We start from the raw sequence: 15,773 nt of genomic DNA on the forward strand, positions 1-15,773 counted from the left end.
CCCAGTGGTTAAGCACCAATCTACAAACCAGATCACGGTTTGATTCCCAGTCAGGCCACATGGCCCTGGTAGGGGGTGTGCAGGAGGCAGCCAATCGATGATTCTCACCATTGATGTTTCTATCTCTCCTCTCTGATATAAAAATATATATTAAAAAAAAAAACAAAACACTTTACATACCCTTGGATGCATAATAACCCATTGAAAAAGCATTCTGGTGCCTTGGTGTAGAAATGGAAGGTCTGGCACTCAGGTGGTTAAGGAAATGATAATTTCAACATTTCTGCAAAGCTCTTTATGGAAAGCCCAGCAGGTGACTCTTCCATTTAAACACAGAATAATGGAGCCCTTGATTTACATCCTAAGCTTGATTTACATGATGGTTTTGTTATGCATCAACCTTTGTCCCCAAGTATTAATTCTGCTAAATATTTCCCAGACAGTTGCTTCTAGATCTCCCCAAGGAATGAGCAATGATAATACAGCCGGTACCTGTTATTTTGCCAGCATTTCCATTTCATCAATTTATGGTAAGCGGTAACACTGGCAACTTCAGGGAGGAGAAAGGTACACAATTTGAATATTTCAGTCTCTCCTCTAAGGAGAACAGTTCCACAGGTGCTGCTTGGTTCTGGCTGGCAGCATTCCCCAGGAAGCTTGTAAAGCATCACATCAAGAAACAAGATCCAGGTCTGGACATAAAGTTAACAGCTGCACTTGAGTCCCCATTGGGGTATTTCCTAAGTCATCTGGTGTGAGCGAAGTGTTTCCTGAGAGCACAGTAAGGGTTAAGCATTTCATAAGCTCAGCCAGACAACATGGGGAGGTAGGTACCATTATCATGAGGGCATCTTTCAGATGAAGAAATCTTGAGACACGCTAAAGGCAAGTAATTTGTCTAAGGTGCTAGAGATGGATCTAGGATTATATCTCTTTGGAACTTTCAACAAATTATACTGCTCCTGGCTACTGCAAGAAACACTGGCTTAGGAATCAGGACACCTAGGTTTCCAACTTGACCTTGGCAAATCACTGCATTCCCAGTTACTGGAAAGCAGAAGACAGATACCTACTTCATATCTACAAGGCTTCTGTAGCTCAAAGGTTGATCCAATCAGACCTCTCGTAATACAAAAGATCAACGGGGTGTAGCCTAACTTAGGGGATGTAGCACCTGGCCTGCAATCAGGCCTTTGCCAGTCAGATGGTATGTGGCAGGTGAATTTCTACTTTGGGCCTGTTCCCATCTGTTAGGTTCAACAGGCAGGTTCCAAGTGCTCCTCCCACTCTAGACTTCCTGAATTCTCTATCATCCTCAAATCATTCTATAACTCATACACTTAATGAGAGTTTAAAATTAATTGGTTTTAAAAAGTGCTTACAGCTGGTACCGGTTTGGCTCAGTGGATAGAGTGTCGGCCTGCGGACTGAAAGGTCCCGGGTTCGATTCTGGTCAAGGGCATGTACCTTGGTTGCGGGCACATCCCCAGTAGGGGGTGTGCAAGAGGCAGCTGATCGATGTTTCTCTCTCATCGATGTTTCTAACTCTCTATCCCTCTCTCTTCCTCTCTGTGAAAAATCAATAAAATATATATTTAAAAAAATAAATAAAAAGTGCTTACATTTGGCTAGCCTTCATTATAGAGTACAAATTTAAATATATATGCAACTTATAAGTACAACCAATGGACATAAAACTCTGGGGAGGGAGAGTATGTATGGGAGGGAGGGAGGGAGGCAAAAAAAATCAATAAAATATATTTTAAAAATAAAAAATAAATATATACTGTATGCATCTATTTGCACGAATTCTAATTTCTCGTTTATTTAGGCTAACTTGATTAGATATAAATAATTCAGCTTTATTTACTGAAACCACTTTTGCACAGGCAGAGGCCATGTGGTATGGCTGAGGGGCATAGGTTTTTACCAATATTTGGATTCTAGCTCTGATATTTAAGAGCTGTGCATCCTTGAGTAAGTTGCTTGAATTTCAGGTTCACTCCTCGGTAAACTGGGAGTAACAGCACTGCCCCTGCACAGTTTCAAAGACTGAAAACGGTGTATAAAAGGCCTCACAGCAAAATGGCACATGGAAAGCCCCCCAAAAAATAAAAACCAGACCATTTAAAGCAGTGAGCTCCCATCAGTCTGATAATGTACAACCGAAATGATTTAAAGAAATGCTCAACTACAAAGTGGGCTCAGAGAAGGCAGCTCCCCGCACACCAGGAGCTCTCAATGGACTTGTACATTAGAACCATCCAGGGGCTTTTTAATTCCTGACACCTGGCCACACCCTGCCCCACAAGCAGGACCTCTGTGTAGGACCCAGGTGATTCCAGTGTGTAGCCAAGGGTAAACTCCAGTGCCTCACAGTCCAGCCTTTCTAGGTTTGCTGTCAGAACCCGCATCTCCTGACCTACATGCTGGGCCTGAGCTCCGTGGTAGGCCTGGGAGCCATCAGGGCTTGGCATAGGCTTTACTGAGGGAACCTGCTGGTGTGTGCTTAGGGTGGGTTACTCCTGCAGTAACAAGCTGCTTGGAAGTTGTAGGACGGGTGGAACAGCTGGCCAAGACAAGAACTGCAGTGCACTTGGAATCCGCCTAGGACAGTGGTCGGCAAACTGCGGCTCGAGAGCCACATGCAGCTCAAGAGCCGCGGTTTGCTGCTCTGTTAACTAAAGAGTTTGCCAACCACTGTGATAAGGGCTTAATCACAAGGAACAACAACAGCCTGTGATTATTGGAATGGAGAGTCTAGGACCCTAGCCTCAGGGAGCTGACCATCAGCTATAGGAGGCTGGCCCACCAAACAAGAAGGGCTGAACAGAAGAATGCTGGGAGCCGAGGGAAAACCACTTCCAGATGTCAGGTATGCTTTCAGGCGGTGGTGGCTTTGAGCTTGTCCTTGTCAGATTGTTTGATTTGGACTCATAGAGACCCTAATCTGGTGAGCAGGAGCAATGGGAGCAGGTGGCTCCGCGGTAGCCGCTCAAGTCTGCTCCTCGTTCTCCACACAATTCACGCAGAGGCCTTAGTGTTCACCCCTGCCATGGCTCTAGGATCTAACTCTGCACTGAGGATAAGGTCATAATGGCACTCAAAGCCTGCTCTCCTTTATTTGTGAAAGAAAAGTTTAAAACATACTTTCCCAGGACACCCTCCCCCCCCCCACCCTTTTTTTTTTTTTTTTTGGAATGGAATGTAGACATAGTAGAAAAAGAAGGGAAAGACTCTCAAGACAAGGTACCGCATAATACTATTAAGATGGCAGATGTCACCATTGTTTCAAATGAGCATGTGCGGCTCATCCCAATAGTTTGACTTTATTCAATTGTCACAACATGATCTCCGTGCAGAGCCACCTCAATAGAGGAGATCTACTGGGGCCATTAGCTGATTATATCAACTTTCTGTGTAATGTAGACTAAAGGGGATCAGAGCAACCAGATCTGTCTGTCATGAACCTCTCGTGGAACCAGCCAGTGACAGACAGCTGTTAAAGACTTTACCGACCTATTCCATTTTCTCATGGCCTGCTCTCCAACTGTATGCAGCAAGCGCCCTGTGGTCAGACAATGGAGCCAGGAGGGCCTTGGCCATCAGCCACCCCCACCCTACACATGGGAAACAGCTGAGAGAAGGGAAGTGACTCGCCTCAGGGCCAGGACAGGAAGTCTGCTCTTTCTTGCCTCCCTGCCTCCTAACAGAAGATATCAAAGGAATGGTATGTGGCACCATGGCCAGTACAGAGAAAGGGGCCAAGTTAATGATTTTAAATACGAATAGTACCAAAAATGACTGGATAAAAATTGGTTTCCCTAACATGTGCTCATCATCCATGAGCTGCCCCGTTTCTGAGAGACCAGCCCCAGAAAGGAGTGCAGGAAAGGCAGCAGCGTTAGAATGAACTCCAAGGTGCCAAAACCAGTTTGGCTCAATGGATAGAGCGTCGGCCTGCGGACTGAAAGGTCTCGGGTTAGATTCCGGTCAAGGGCACGTACCTTGGTTGCGGGCACATCCCCAGTAGGGGGTGTGCAAGAGGCAGCTGATCAATGATTCTCTCTCATGGATGTTTCTAACTCTCTATCCCTCTCTCTTCCTCTCTGTAAAAAATCAATAATATATATATATATATATATATATATATATATATATATATATATATATATATATAAAGAATGAACTTCAAGGCGTGACATGAGGAGGGTGTGGCTGGGGCATTTAGACAACCTGCACGTGGCTCAGTAATTCTATGACTGCTTCTTTGGTGAGAAAGACCACTTCACTGGCGTTCTGGCACCAAACCTCAAAATGGGCAGGGTCCTCCAAGGCCCTCTTGCCAGCGATGATCACGAAGGGGTAGCCAAATTTGTTGGCATCCTTCAGTCTGTTCCCAATGGTCAGATGGGTCCTGTCGTCCAGTAGGATCTCCCCACGAAGCTGCGGCACGGCCTCTGAAATGTGGTCATACAGCTGCCCTGTGAGCTCTGCAGCCGCCTCTTCCTTACTGCCCTTCTTCGGGGGGATGAGGCAGACTTGGTAAGGAGCCAGGAGGCTGGGCCAGCGAATGCTGTCTTCTGTAGAGAGAACCTCAATAGCAGCAGCCAGAATCCGTGTCACACCTAAGCCATAGCACCCCATTTCAGCCAGGGAGGGTTTGCCATGGACGTTAATAAACTGGGCATTGAAAATGGAAGAGTACTTGGTGCCCAGGTAAAACGTGTGCCCCACCTCAATGCCTTTGGTTTCAGCCAGTGGTCCCTGGCAAGCAGGGCAGTTCATTTGAGACGAGTCTAGCGTCTCCACGTTGGCCGAGAAGCTGCAGCTGGTACAGACAGCAAACCGGTCCTCTCCGATCTCCCCTGGAAGCTGAAACTCGTGAGACATCGTGCCCCCGATGCTGCCCACGTCTGCCTGCACCTTGACACACCGCAGCCCCAGCCTGTCAAACAGGCTGCTGTAGGCATCACATACCAGGCTGTAGGTCTGCCGGGCGGCCTCTGGGGAGGAGTCGAAGGTGTACATGTCCTTCATGTAAAACTCTCGGCCACGGAGAAGACCAAAGCGGGGCCTGGGCTCGTCCCGAAACTTCCTTGTCACCTGGTACAGCAGGAATGGGAGCTGCTTGTAGGACAGTGTCTTCTGGGAGGCAACCAGGGCTGTGATGGCTTCCTCGTGAGTCGGTCCTAGGCAGTATTCCTTGCCGTGTCTGTCTCTAAGTCGTAGCAGCTCCTTGCCCATCAAGTCCCACCGGTCGGAGGCTTGCCAGAGCTCTGCTGGGCTGAGGCTGGGCATATTGACCTTCTGCCCGCCAATGGCCTGCATCTCCTGGTCTATCACCCGCACCAGCTTCTCCATGGCACGGACAGTATAAGGCAGGAGGTGGTAACAGCCGGAGCTTGCTGGGTGGATCAGGCCCACCTGCAGCATCAGCCGCTGGCTCTTACAGGTCAGGTCGCCAGATCTGCCATCCAGTGGGAGCACCTGGTCTTCCCGAAGGTTCTGGGGCTGGAACATGCGGGACAGCACCAAGCGCTTCCTTCTCCCTGGGGCGCAGTGGGGAAACCTGCGGGGAATGTACCCAGAGAGCTGGTGGTGGCAGGTGGCCAGAGCGGGCAGTGCTCTGCATCTTGTCAGCAGCCCTTCCATGACACCCCGGCACAGGGAAGCACTTGTGCCTGGAGAAAAATGAGCGGTGCAGAAATAAGTGTTAACTGACTATGAAGTAGCCAGCTCAGTTTGGCCTCCAACAAACTTCTAAGACAGCCACTGATTCCGCAGATGCAAATCCTTTCATTTTGAATACCCTAGCATAGGGGTGTCGAACTCAATCAGAGAAGGGGCCAAAATCTAAAATCCAGCCTAAATCGCGGGCCGAATGGTTTACTGAACAGTCATAAACTGACAATGTCATAAACTGACAGCGGAGTGCAGTGATGACAGCGCGGTGCGGGCCACATTGCAAGGCCTGGCGGGCTGGATTTGGCCCGCGGGCCTTGTGTTTGACACATGTGCTAGCAGATCCAAGTATACTTCTCTTCCCTCTACTGCCATGTAAAAAGTATACATGTTTTCCCACTTACAAAAATACAGTAGTGTACTGTGAAGAGAGCATGCACAGGTGGCGAACGCACAGGCTCTGACACCAGGCAGCCTGGATTCCAGAGGGCTTCCCACTGATGATGCCCTGTGTAGGTTTCTCTATGATTTTACCAAATATTGACATACTTCTAATGAGAGTACCACATTTCATCCATTGATTCTATTAAGAATGATTCTCCTACTACCAGCAAGTTGTTGGTTTTCTCCTTTATACACAGTCTATAATAAACAAAAGGTTTTATTTCGTAATATATTTGGAAGAGAGTTTTCAGGAATGAATGAAATTACTGAGTCAAGGGGTATAAACTTCCAAGGTTCTTGATTTCTATTGTCAAATGTAGTGAGCACCTCTGATTTTCAGCCCTGGAGCAAAGCCCTCCTGATCCCTCTTAGCACTGGGAAGCTGGAATTCTCACGTGGTTGCCTCCCGCTGGCCCCTCCAACCTCAGGCAACTTCATCCATTTCCCCTGCGCACCTGACAGATACTCTCGTTTTCTATGTGGCCTATGGCCTGAAAAAGGTTGGGAGGCGCTGCTACAGAGTCCTAATATGACTGCATGGAGAAGCGTGGGTCCTGAAGGCAAGAAGCGTGTGGTTCACACCTGACTCCATCATTTGAGATTCCACCTCAGGCCAGTGGCCCAGGCCAGAAATGCCTTTGCTCTTGGCTCCTCCTAAAGCAAGATTTCTCTCCAGTCCACCCCCTCCTTTCTGACCCTTACTGCCTCAGCCTTGAGTTAGCCTGTCAATACCACTTGTTACATTACAATAGACGAGCGGTTCTGAAACTTTACTGAGCATCAGAATCACCTGGAGGGCTTGTTAAAACACCGACAGTGAAGCCTCACACACACAGTTTCTGATTTCGTAGGTCTGGGGTTTAGGCAGAAAACCTGTAGTTCTAGCAAGTTCCCAGGTGGTGCTGATGCTGCTGGTCCGGGGCCACAATGGGAGAACTGCAGAAACCTAACTGTTCACCCACTCTGACTTAGGCTGTGAACTCCAGGTGGGCAATAACCATGTCCATTTGTCCCAAGTGATATTGCAACAGCCAGCATGGTGCCAGGATACAGCGGACATTCAATAAATGTCTATCAATGAGTGAACTGAACAATTCTTGATTCCTATCTGTCCAGTCTCCATATTTCAGATATACTGATTCAATCTCTCCTGTTTATAATCTATTATTTCTCCCCATCATAATGTTCTCAGAATGGTGCCAAAGCCTCTTCATATTTTGATCCCAACGCATCTCTTCCAGCTTCTTACCCTACCACTCCCCTAACATGCCCCAAATTGCTCATCATTCCAAGAATAGGCCAACTTTACCGCAGCAACTCCAATTCATCAAGATGCACTTATTGCAAGAAGCCTTCTCCAACCCTTCCAAATAGACATAGTTTTTCCTTCTCTGTGCTCCCACCACACACAGCTCTTCATAATAGACCACATTGGAACAATTTTCAAACATGGTTTTGAGAAGATGCTGTGTGCCAGGATTGGGAGTGAACAACGCTTCATGCTCTATTCCTCCATTAAACCACGAGTTCATAATGTTTTTTTTTATCAAATGCATTAGTAAAAGATCAAAGTGAAGGGGTGCTATCTGGACAATTTAAATAAGAGCCTTGCCAAAACCGGTTTGGCTCAGTGGTAGCGCGTCCGTCTGCAGACTGAAGGGTCCCAGGTTCGATTCCGGTCAAGGGCATGTACATTGGTTGCGGGCACATCCCCTGTAGGGTGTGTGCAAGAGGCGGCTGGTCGATGTCTCTCTCTCATCGACGTTCCTAGCTCTCTCTCTCTTTCCCTTCCTCTCTGTAAAAAATCAATAAAATATATTAAAAAAAAAAAAAAAAAGAGCCTTAAGCCCTCAGTCCCCAAACCCCTCAGTTTACACCAACAGGAAAATAATTATATCTCAATTTTTCCACAGACAATACAGTGTTTCTTGCACCCCAGACTCTGGTAGAGAGGCTGAGTCTTTGGATCATCCCATACATTTTCATTGAGCACCTACTCTGTCCGGCACATGCCTTTTTAAAGGTCCTCTGACTCACAATGGCCTTGCAACCCAAGCAGGGAAGTTATGCATGAAGTGGGTATAACAGTGCTTGGTATATAATAAGTGCATAAAGTGTTTGCTATTATCATTATGCCCAATTCACAGAGAGGGAGGCTCAGAGGTGTGAAGCCACTGTGTCAAGCAACCTGGCAGAGGAGCACAGGGCCACATCTGGAGGCTACGTCCCTGCGTCCAGTTTCCACGAAGTCTCCATCAGGGGCCGTGCTGCCTAAAACAGCCATGGAACCCCAAACCTCATTCTCAGAACTGGCTCAGCCCAGGCTGGCTGGTGATCGGGTCAAATGACTCCACTTTCCGGGCCGCAGTGTTCCCAGATATAAAACGGGAAGACTGGCTCAGTCACCAGGTGATCCCTGAGGGTCTCTCCATGACTGGCATATCTACCGTGTTTCCCCCAAAACAAGACATCCTCCGAAAATAAGACCTAGTGCATGGAAAGATAAGACATCCCCTGAAAATAAGACCTAACGCAACTTTGGGAGAAAATATTAGTATAAGACACTGTCTTATTTTCGGGCAAACAGGGTAGAGACACCATGACAGTTACAACAACCTGAGGCAGACAAGGGAGTAAGTCCTGACCTCAATTTTCCACGGAGGAAACTGAGACCAGGAAACAAGTATTAAAGGCGGGATGCACAAGGGAAAGCGGACACCAGGATCCTAGGTGTCCGCGCCCAGAGCCCTCTCCTCACTCGGCCGCCTCCCGCGGGCTCCTCGGTCCTCGCTGTCACCCACGCTCACCAATTGCAGGTCCAGCCAATTGCGTCCTCAAGACCGCCACGCCGGACCAGCCCACGTGAGCCAGGAGCGGGTTGGAGCGGGTTGGAGGTGGTGGTGGTAGTAATGGTGAGGGGAAGTGTCCTCCCTAGCCCCGCCTCCCTCCTTTCTAACCAATCACAAGGCGAGCTCATGGAACTAGCCCCACCCAACTTGTAGACAAGTGAATGGCTTTCCGGAAGCTCGGCTAAGGAGACATCACCATCCCGGAAGTTTCTCTAGGATGTAAGGAGGTGTAACTCTATGGTCAAAGACTTTTTTTTTTTTTTTTTTCTTCTTCCAGGTTTTGAATCTGGTGTTTCCTCCCCTGCCAGGACTCGCCCCATTCTCAAACTGCGAGAACCACGGGCAAAAGTGTAACTGAGGCAAAGTGTAACATTGTACATGTAATCCGTATACAATGGACCAGGTTGTTTCAAATCTACCTTATTATTTTACACGCTTTCCATTTAAAGAATTTTAATTTTTTTAAACAATTGGGAAAAGGCAGTCTTTACGACACTAAGTCAAACTTTCACTCAAAGTATTTTTTAAACTATATTTTTTATTGACTTCAGAGAGGAAGGGGGAGGGAAAGATAGAAACATCATTAATGAGAATCATTGATCAGCTGCCTCCTGCACGCCCCCTACTGGGAATCCAGCAGCAACCCAGGCAGGTGATCTTGACTGGAGTCAAACCTGGGACCCTTCAGTCTGCAGGCCAAAGCTCTATCCACTGAGCAAACCAGCTAGGGCACTCAGAAAATATATATATATTTTTTAATATATTTTATTGATTTTTCACAGAGAGGAAGAGAGAGGGATAGAGAGTTAGAAACATCGATGAGAGAGAATCATCGATCAGCTGCCTCTTGCACACCCCCTACTGGGGATGCGCCCGCAACCAAGGTACATGCCCTTGACCGGAATAGAACCCGGGACCTTTCAGTTCCCAGGCCGACGCTCTATCCACTGAGCCAAACCGGTCCCGGCAGAAAATATTTTTGAGCAGCTACCATGTACCAGCGACTGTTGTAGAAACTGGGAATAGTGAACAAAAACAAACAAAATTCGCTTCTCTAACTCTTCCAAATAGAGATAGTCCTTCCTTTTCTGCGCTCCCACTGCACACAACTCTTCATGGTAGACCATACTGGAACAATTTTCAAACATGTATTCAGTGTAGATCACATTCCAATTGATAAGCAAATACAGTGAAACTTAAGGGAAGGCCAAAAAACAGTAATCAAGAGAAGTGGTATTTTAATGCAATTAATTTAAAAACTAATGCAAAAAATCCATGATGAACAGCTTATCAAAATTTTATTTGAAGAGAGGATCCACCAGTGAGATGTTGTCAAATACTCTGGAGAAAATTTAATTAGAGAATGGCAGAGGTTGGAGGTCGAGTGGTTGCAATTTAAAATAGGATGATTAAGAAAGCCTCATTGAGAAGGTCTCATTTTAGCAAAGACCTGAAGGAGATGAGAGAGCTTTGCAGAAATCTGGGGGAAGAATATTCCAGTCACTGTGCATAACAAATGCAAATGTACTGAGGTGGGACCTATATATCATCTAAATAATAATGGCAATAGTTTATTGAGTGCTTAAAATGTACCAGAACCAATGCAATACTCTGGTGATTCTGATAGAGGCTCCGAGAACCTCTCAGCTCACCCAGGATCTGCCAGGAACAACACAATGTAATCAATGGTGTAATGGGAGCTGATAAACCGCCTATGGGAATGCCAGGAAGGAGGGCTTCAAGGAGGAGGTGAGCTTGGAGCTGAGCCTGAAGGATGAATGGGGTTTACCAGGACAAGAATGCCAGCGGGAGTGGAGTAGAATGTCCAGGCAGAGGGACCAGAACACTCACAGGCACAGAATCAGGAGATGGTGAGCAGGTGTGAGGTGGGCTTTACATCTTCTTCCCCACCACTCCTCCTTCAGTGCTTGACACATGGGCCAAAGCAGTGGTTCTCAACCATGTCTGCCCTGGAATCACCATATGCACCCAGGCCCAACCCTGAGAGGCTGGGTATTGATCTGGGTGGGCCTGGGGATCAGTACTGTATAGTCCCCCGGGTACTAGTGTGCAGCCAGGTCTGGATTTGCTGGCCTCAAGAAAAGGCACTAAGCAGCCGGGTTGGGGGATAGCAGAGATGGCGGAAGCATGTTATCATCTCAGTCTTACAACTGAGGAACTGCTATCGGTCCAGCCGGTTAGGAGGCTGGGACAGAGTTGGGCTAGACCTGAGCTCTTTTGAATGTAAGAGTGTGCCTCAGCCTCTGCAGCCCTGCACTGTGGTCGAGGCTTTCCCCAACGAGTGCAGTCCCAAAGGTTTTACCGAGGCAGTATCCCCCACACTTCCGCCTTGGAGGCAGGAGATGAATAATCTCTGGTATATTTCGGGATGCAAAGTGGCCCAATAGTTCTCCCTGCTCCCCGTGCACATTATTACAGCCCTTCCTATCCTGGAAGAGCCAGCATCCATCCTCTGCACCCTGAGGTGTTAATTATGTCTCAATTAGCAGTTCCCGGGCAATGGAGCATGGTGGTGCGGAGAAGCCTAATGACTGGCTGTGTTTATACACCCCGCATCTTCAGAGCACTTTACCAGTGGTGACTAATTAATGCTCACAACCCCCTTGGGAGAACGACTGCCTTTTGCTTCAAGTTTTCAGGAGGCTTTCCAGCCTGGAGCTGCAGAGCCTGCTCAGGCCAGCCGTGGTCAGAGGAAATTTGTTGCCCCCTGAGGAAGTCCAGGGTGGGGGAGACTCAGAATGTAGCCCTATCACTGCTAGCAACTGCCTGTGTGACATGTCAATCCATCAGTGGATCAGTCATTTATTGTGTGCCTTGATTTACAGAGTTCATTCATGGTTAAAACTCCACACGCTCCCTAAAAGAAAAAATAAAATCCCACAGAACAAATTATTCATGATCATTTAAAAGAAAAGGATCCTACACTTGCCTTGGTTTTCCCCACCCCCCTTTCACTTCCTCCCCCAGCCCAGCCCTGGGGGACACATCAGGCACTTAATGGTTTCCCTTGGCTCCTGGCCAGACAGGGAGTCCCTGGAACAGGCACAGATTTTGCTCTTTTCTGTACCTTCAATACACAGCCTGGTCCAGATGGGGGATTAGCAAAAGGTTTTGCTTTTTGCTTAATCGACAAATGAGTGAATAGTTTTCTCTCCCTCAGACTGGAGCTCCTCTGAAGACACCCTGAGTCATTCCGGCACCCAGAGTCCATGCCTGCCATGGAGAGGCTCTAAGTGTGTGCTGGATGAGCAAGTAAAGGCAGAGTTCATGGTGAACTCCCTGACCTCTGATCGCTCCGAACCTCCTGGAGAGGCTGCCCCTCAAAACGGCAGTCCCAGCAGCCTGAGGCCCGAAGCTGTGAAGAAAGGAAAGCAAGATGCTGAGGGAGTAGCATTCCAAGGATGCAGGTCCGGTGAGATCAAGGAGGGCTTCTTGGAGGAGGGGGCACGAATTGGACCTTAGCGAGGAGCTTCCCAGGCTGAAAAGGGCAGATAAAAAGACATTCTAGTCAGGGGGAGTAAGTTACAACTGGCTGTAAGTAAGAAGGCTTAACGGTAGCTCTGGCTGAAGCACAAGAACACTGGGTGTTGGGAAAGCACCCCAGTGTGGCGGGCCTGCTGGACCAGGATGCAAGTTTGTTTTCATCTCTGAGGCCAGTGAAACCTTTTCTGTGAAGAATGTCACTCCCCTCCCCACCAGCACACACAGTAGTAAGGAGGTCACTGGGCAGTGTGAGAAGCAGGCCTGTGGGCAGTGGAAGGGTTTTACACGAGGGAAGGACATGGTCAGCTGTGTTTGTCTATCTGAGTGAGGCGTGAGTGTGAACTCAGGAGGGAGGAAGAAGAAGAGGAGAGTCCCAATAGGAGCCTCCTCAGATGGCCTAGACTGGGGCAGTGTGCCCGAGAGGAGGGGACCGACTCCAGAGGGCCACTGGGACAGTCCATCTGATGGACTTCTGAGCCCAACCGCACCCAGATAGTCCAGCCAGGCCAAGACAGACTGGACTGGAGGTGGGAGGGTGGCTTGAACTGGAATCCTGCCCAGCTACACTCTAGCTATGTAACCTTGGGCCAGTGACTTCATCGTTTCTTCATAAGTAAGACAGAAACTATAATAGCACCATGTAGGGTGTTCCAGGGAGTCAATGAAAGATGTAATTGAAAGCAACTTGCCCATTCCTTAACCTGTTCTAATTCTGGGGACCACATGGCTCCTCTTGCCCACCCTAAGTGTCACCAGCAGAAGGGTTCTTGCTCTACCCCTCAGGATAGAAACCAAGAAAGTAGGTGAAACAGATTCAGAAGAGAAGAGGTTTACTAAAAACTGGATGAGAGGGAAAAGAGAAAGGGAGCTGGATGCACCAAGGGCGTGCACAGTGACAGAGAGTATGGCTCCCACACTGCGCTGGGGTCTGGCTTATAAATCTCTGGGTTTTGCTGAAACCGGTTTGGCTCAGTGGATAGAGCGCACGCCTGTGGACTGGGGGGTCCCAGGTTCGATTCCTTGACCGCTGGGCACATCCCCAGTAGGGGGTGTGCAGGAGGCATCAGAGGGGGTAGGCCTCTTTTTTTGTCAAGATTCCTCAGAATTGAAGTCTGGCTACCAGTCATCGTCATCATCACTGTTATAGAGCCCTTGCTATGTGCGAGGGGCAATGTTAAACACTTAATACCCATGTTTGATTAAATCCCTACAACAACCCCATGAGGTATAAACATCAGTCCTGTGTCCATATTACAGATGAGGCACCAAGGTTTGGAAAGGTTGGCTCTGACATGTCTGTGGCCAACACCACTAGTAAAAGGGGAGAAAGGACTCATCTCTGAGTCTGTTTGCTGCACAGCCTGACCGCTGCACTCACAGCCCCCAGGGTAACTTACTGTATCACACATGTGTGACCCGTAACCAAAACTGTGGGCGCCGTCCTGCCACAGTCTTTCTTGTTGGGTCCCCTCTGTCTGCAGGCCTGATCTTTAGAGCCCAGCTCAATGGCACCTTTAAAAAAAATTATTGATTCTAGAGAGGAAGGAAGAGGGAGGGAGAGATAGAAACATCAATGATGAGAGAGAATTATTGATCAACTTCCGCCTGCATGCCCCACACTGGGGATCAAGCCTGCAACCCAGGTAATGTGCCCTTGACCAGAATCGAACCTGGAACCTTCCAATCTGCAGGCCGATGCTCTATCCACTGAGCCAAACCAGCTAAGGCAATGGCACCCTTTTGGTAAGCTTTTCTTTTCTTTTTTTTCCTTTTCTTTTCTTCTTCCTTTTTTTTTTTTTTTTAACATATTTTTATTGATTTTTTACAGAGAGGAAGAGAGAGGGATAGAGAGTTAGATTCTCTCTCTCTCAGAGAGAATCATCGATCAGCTGCCTCTTACACACTCCCTACTGGGGATATGCCCGCAACCAAGGTACATGTCCTTGACCGGAATCGAACCTGGGACCTTTCAGTCCGCAGTCCCACGCTCTATCCACTGAGCCAAACCGGTTTTGGCGGGAAGCCTTTCTTGAAGTCCTCACAAGCAAGGACGCCCCTCTCCTCTGAGTCTCTCAGTTGGCCCATCCGCTCCCTGAGGAGTGTGACAGCTGAGTGTGTACATTATATGGGACAAACACACCTGATTGAAAATCCTGGTTTTGCCACCCACTGACTTTGTGCCCATGGATGAGATCCTCAGCAGCCCCCACCCCCCGGAGGCTCAGATGCCACATCTGTACAGTAGTAGTGACAGCTCCTCCGGGTGGTTGTGATGAAGATGCAGAGCTGGCCCCTGTAAAGGGCTCAGCACCGGGCCCGGCACACACTGGGTCCTGCAGGACACACCCCTGCAGACTGTGAGCTCTCTGAGGGGAGGGCCATCTCCAGCCCTGCCAGAATAAACCTGTTTTCTATGTAAAAAAGATTTTGCCTATGGTAAACCTCAAGGCCTATTTGCTGAATTAATGGCTTTCTACTTAATTTCCTCAATTCTTAAGAATGATTTGCTGAAAATGAAACCAAACGAAACCGCAGTAAAAAGAACAAAACGAAAGCCTCGGTAATGGTTCATCTGGAGACAACTCCCTTTCGAGCACCTGCTCTGGGTGAGCTCGGCGGAGCGCTGGGCACAGCCAGCAGCAGTCACTGATCATCAGGAAATGGTCAATGTGAGTTCTGGGCACTGTATCTGGAAGGATGATGGAAATTGAGTTCCTTTCAACACGACGTTGCCTTTTCTCTTTGGTGCAGGATTTGGGTGAGGTCTGGATGGAACGAGGTGGCATCCATTGCCGTCCAAAGCTGGTGGTTCAGAGAGAGGAATACGGCGTTTGGGTCCAGACAGACCTGGGTCTGCTTTCCGGCTCCAGCATTTACTGGCTGAGTGATTTGGGGCTAGGGACTTGACCTTCCTGGTCTTTGGCTACACTACACTGAGGCCAGGAACCTCATCAAAACGCTGTGAAGGGCAAGCAAAGGACATTAGAAAAGGACTTTATAAATGAGAAATTCTGTATGAATGTTGGAAATATATTCAGACTGTTCTTTTGTAAGATTAAGTGTATAATGAGATGAAGACTTTTAAGTAATTAAGTGAGATTATGCATGTAAAGCACCCGAAGGGCGCCTGGTACTTAGTGCTCATTATAAGATTAACTTGTTAATACTCCAGGATGGCTCTCACATCTGCCATTCTTCTACCTGGAGTCTCTGCTCTAAGGTCACCTTCACAGCCAGGACTTCCTGGCACTAAACTTTTCACATTAATCCCCACTCCTAACTGCCCTTTGC

At 48.1% G+C, this 15,773-nt stretch overlaps 1 protein-coding gene across 1 annotated transcript; it reads right to left on the reverse strand.

The window, feature by feature from the left end:
* Window positions 1-142: 142 nt before the first annotated feature.
* PARS2 (prolyl-tRNA synthetase 2, mitochondrial) lies at window positions 143-9,038 on the reverse strand. Its single transcript, XM_084874632.1, has 2 exons — window positions 8,937-9,038; window positions 143-5,684 (listed from the first exon to the last, which is right to left on the reverse strand). Exon 2 carries the CDS (start codon window positions 5,653-5,655, stop codon window positions 4,228-4,230), a length of 1,428 nt encoding a protein of 475 aa, XP_084730758.1. The 5' UTR covers window positions 5,656-5,684; window positions 8,937-9,038; the 3' UTR covers window positions 143-4,227.
* Window positions 9,039-15,773: the final 6,735 nt, after the last annotated feature.

This window comes from Pipistrellus hanaki (genome assembly GCF_964339955.1).
Source record: "Pipistrellus hanaki genome assembly, chromosome: 2".
In the NCBI taxonomy this organism is placed as follows: domain Eukaryota; kingdom Metazoa; phylum Chordata; class Mammalia; order Chiroptera; family Vespertilionidae; genus Pipistrellus; species Pipistrellus hanaki.

Coding starts and splice junctions, on each gene's coding strand:
- PARS2 (XM_084874632.1), bottom strand. CDS start 5,655: ATGGAAGGGCTGCTGACAAGATGCAGAGCACTGCCCGCTCTGGCCACC.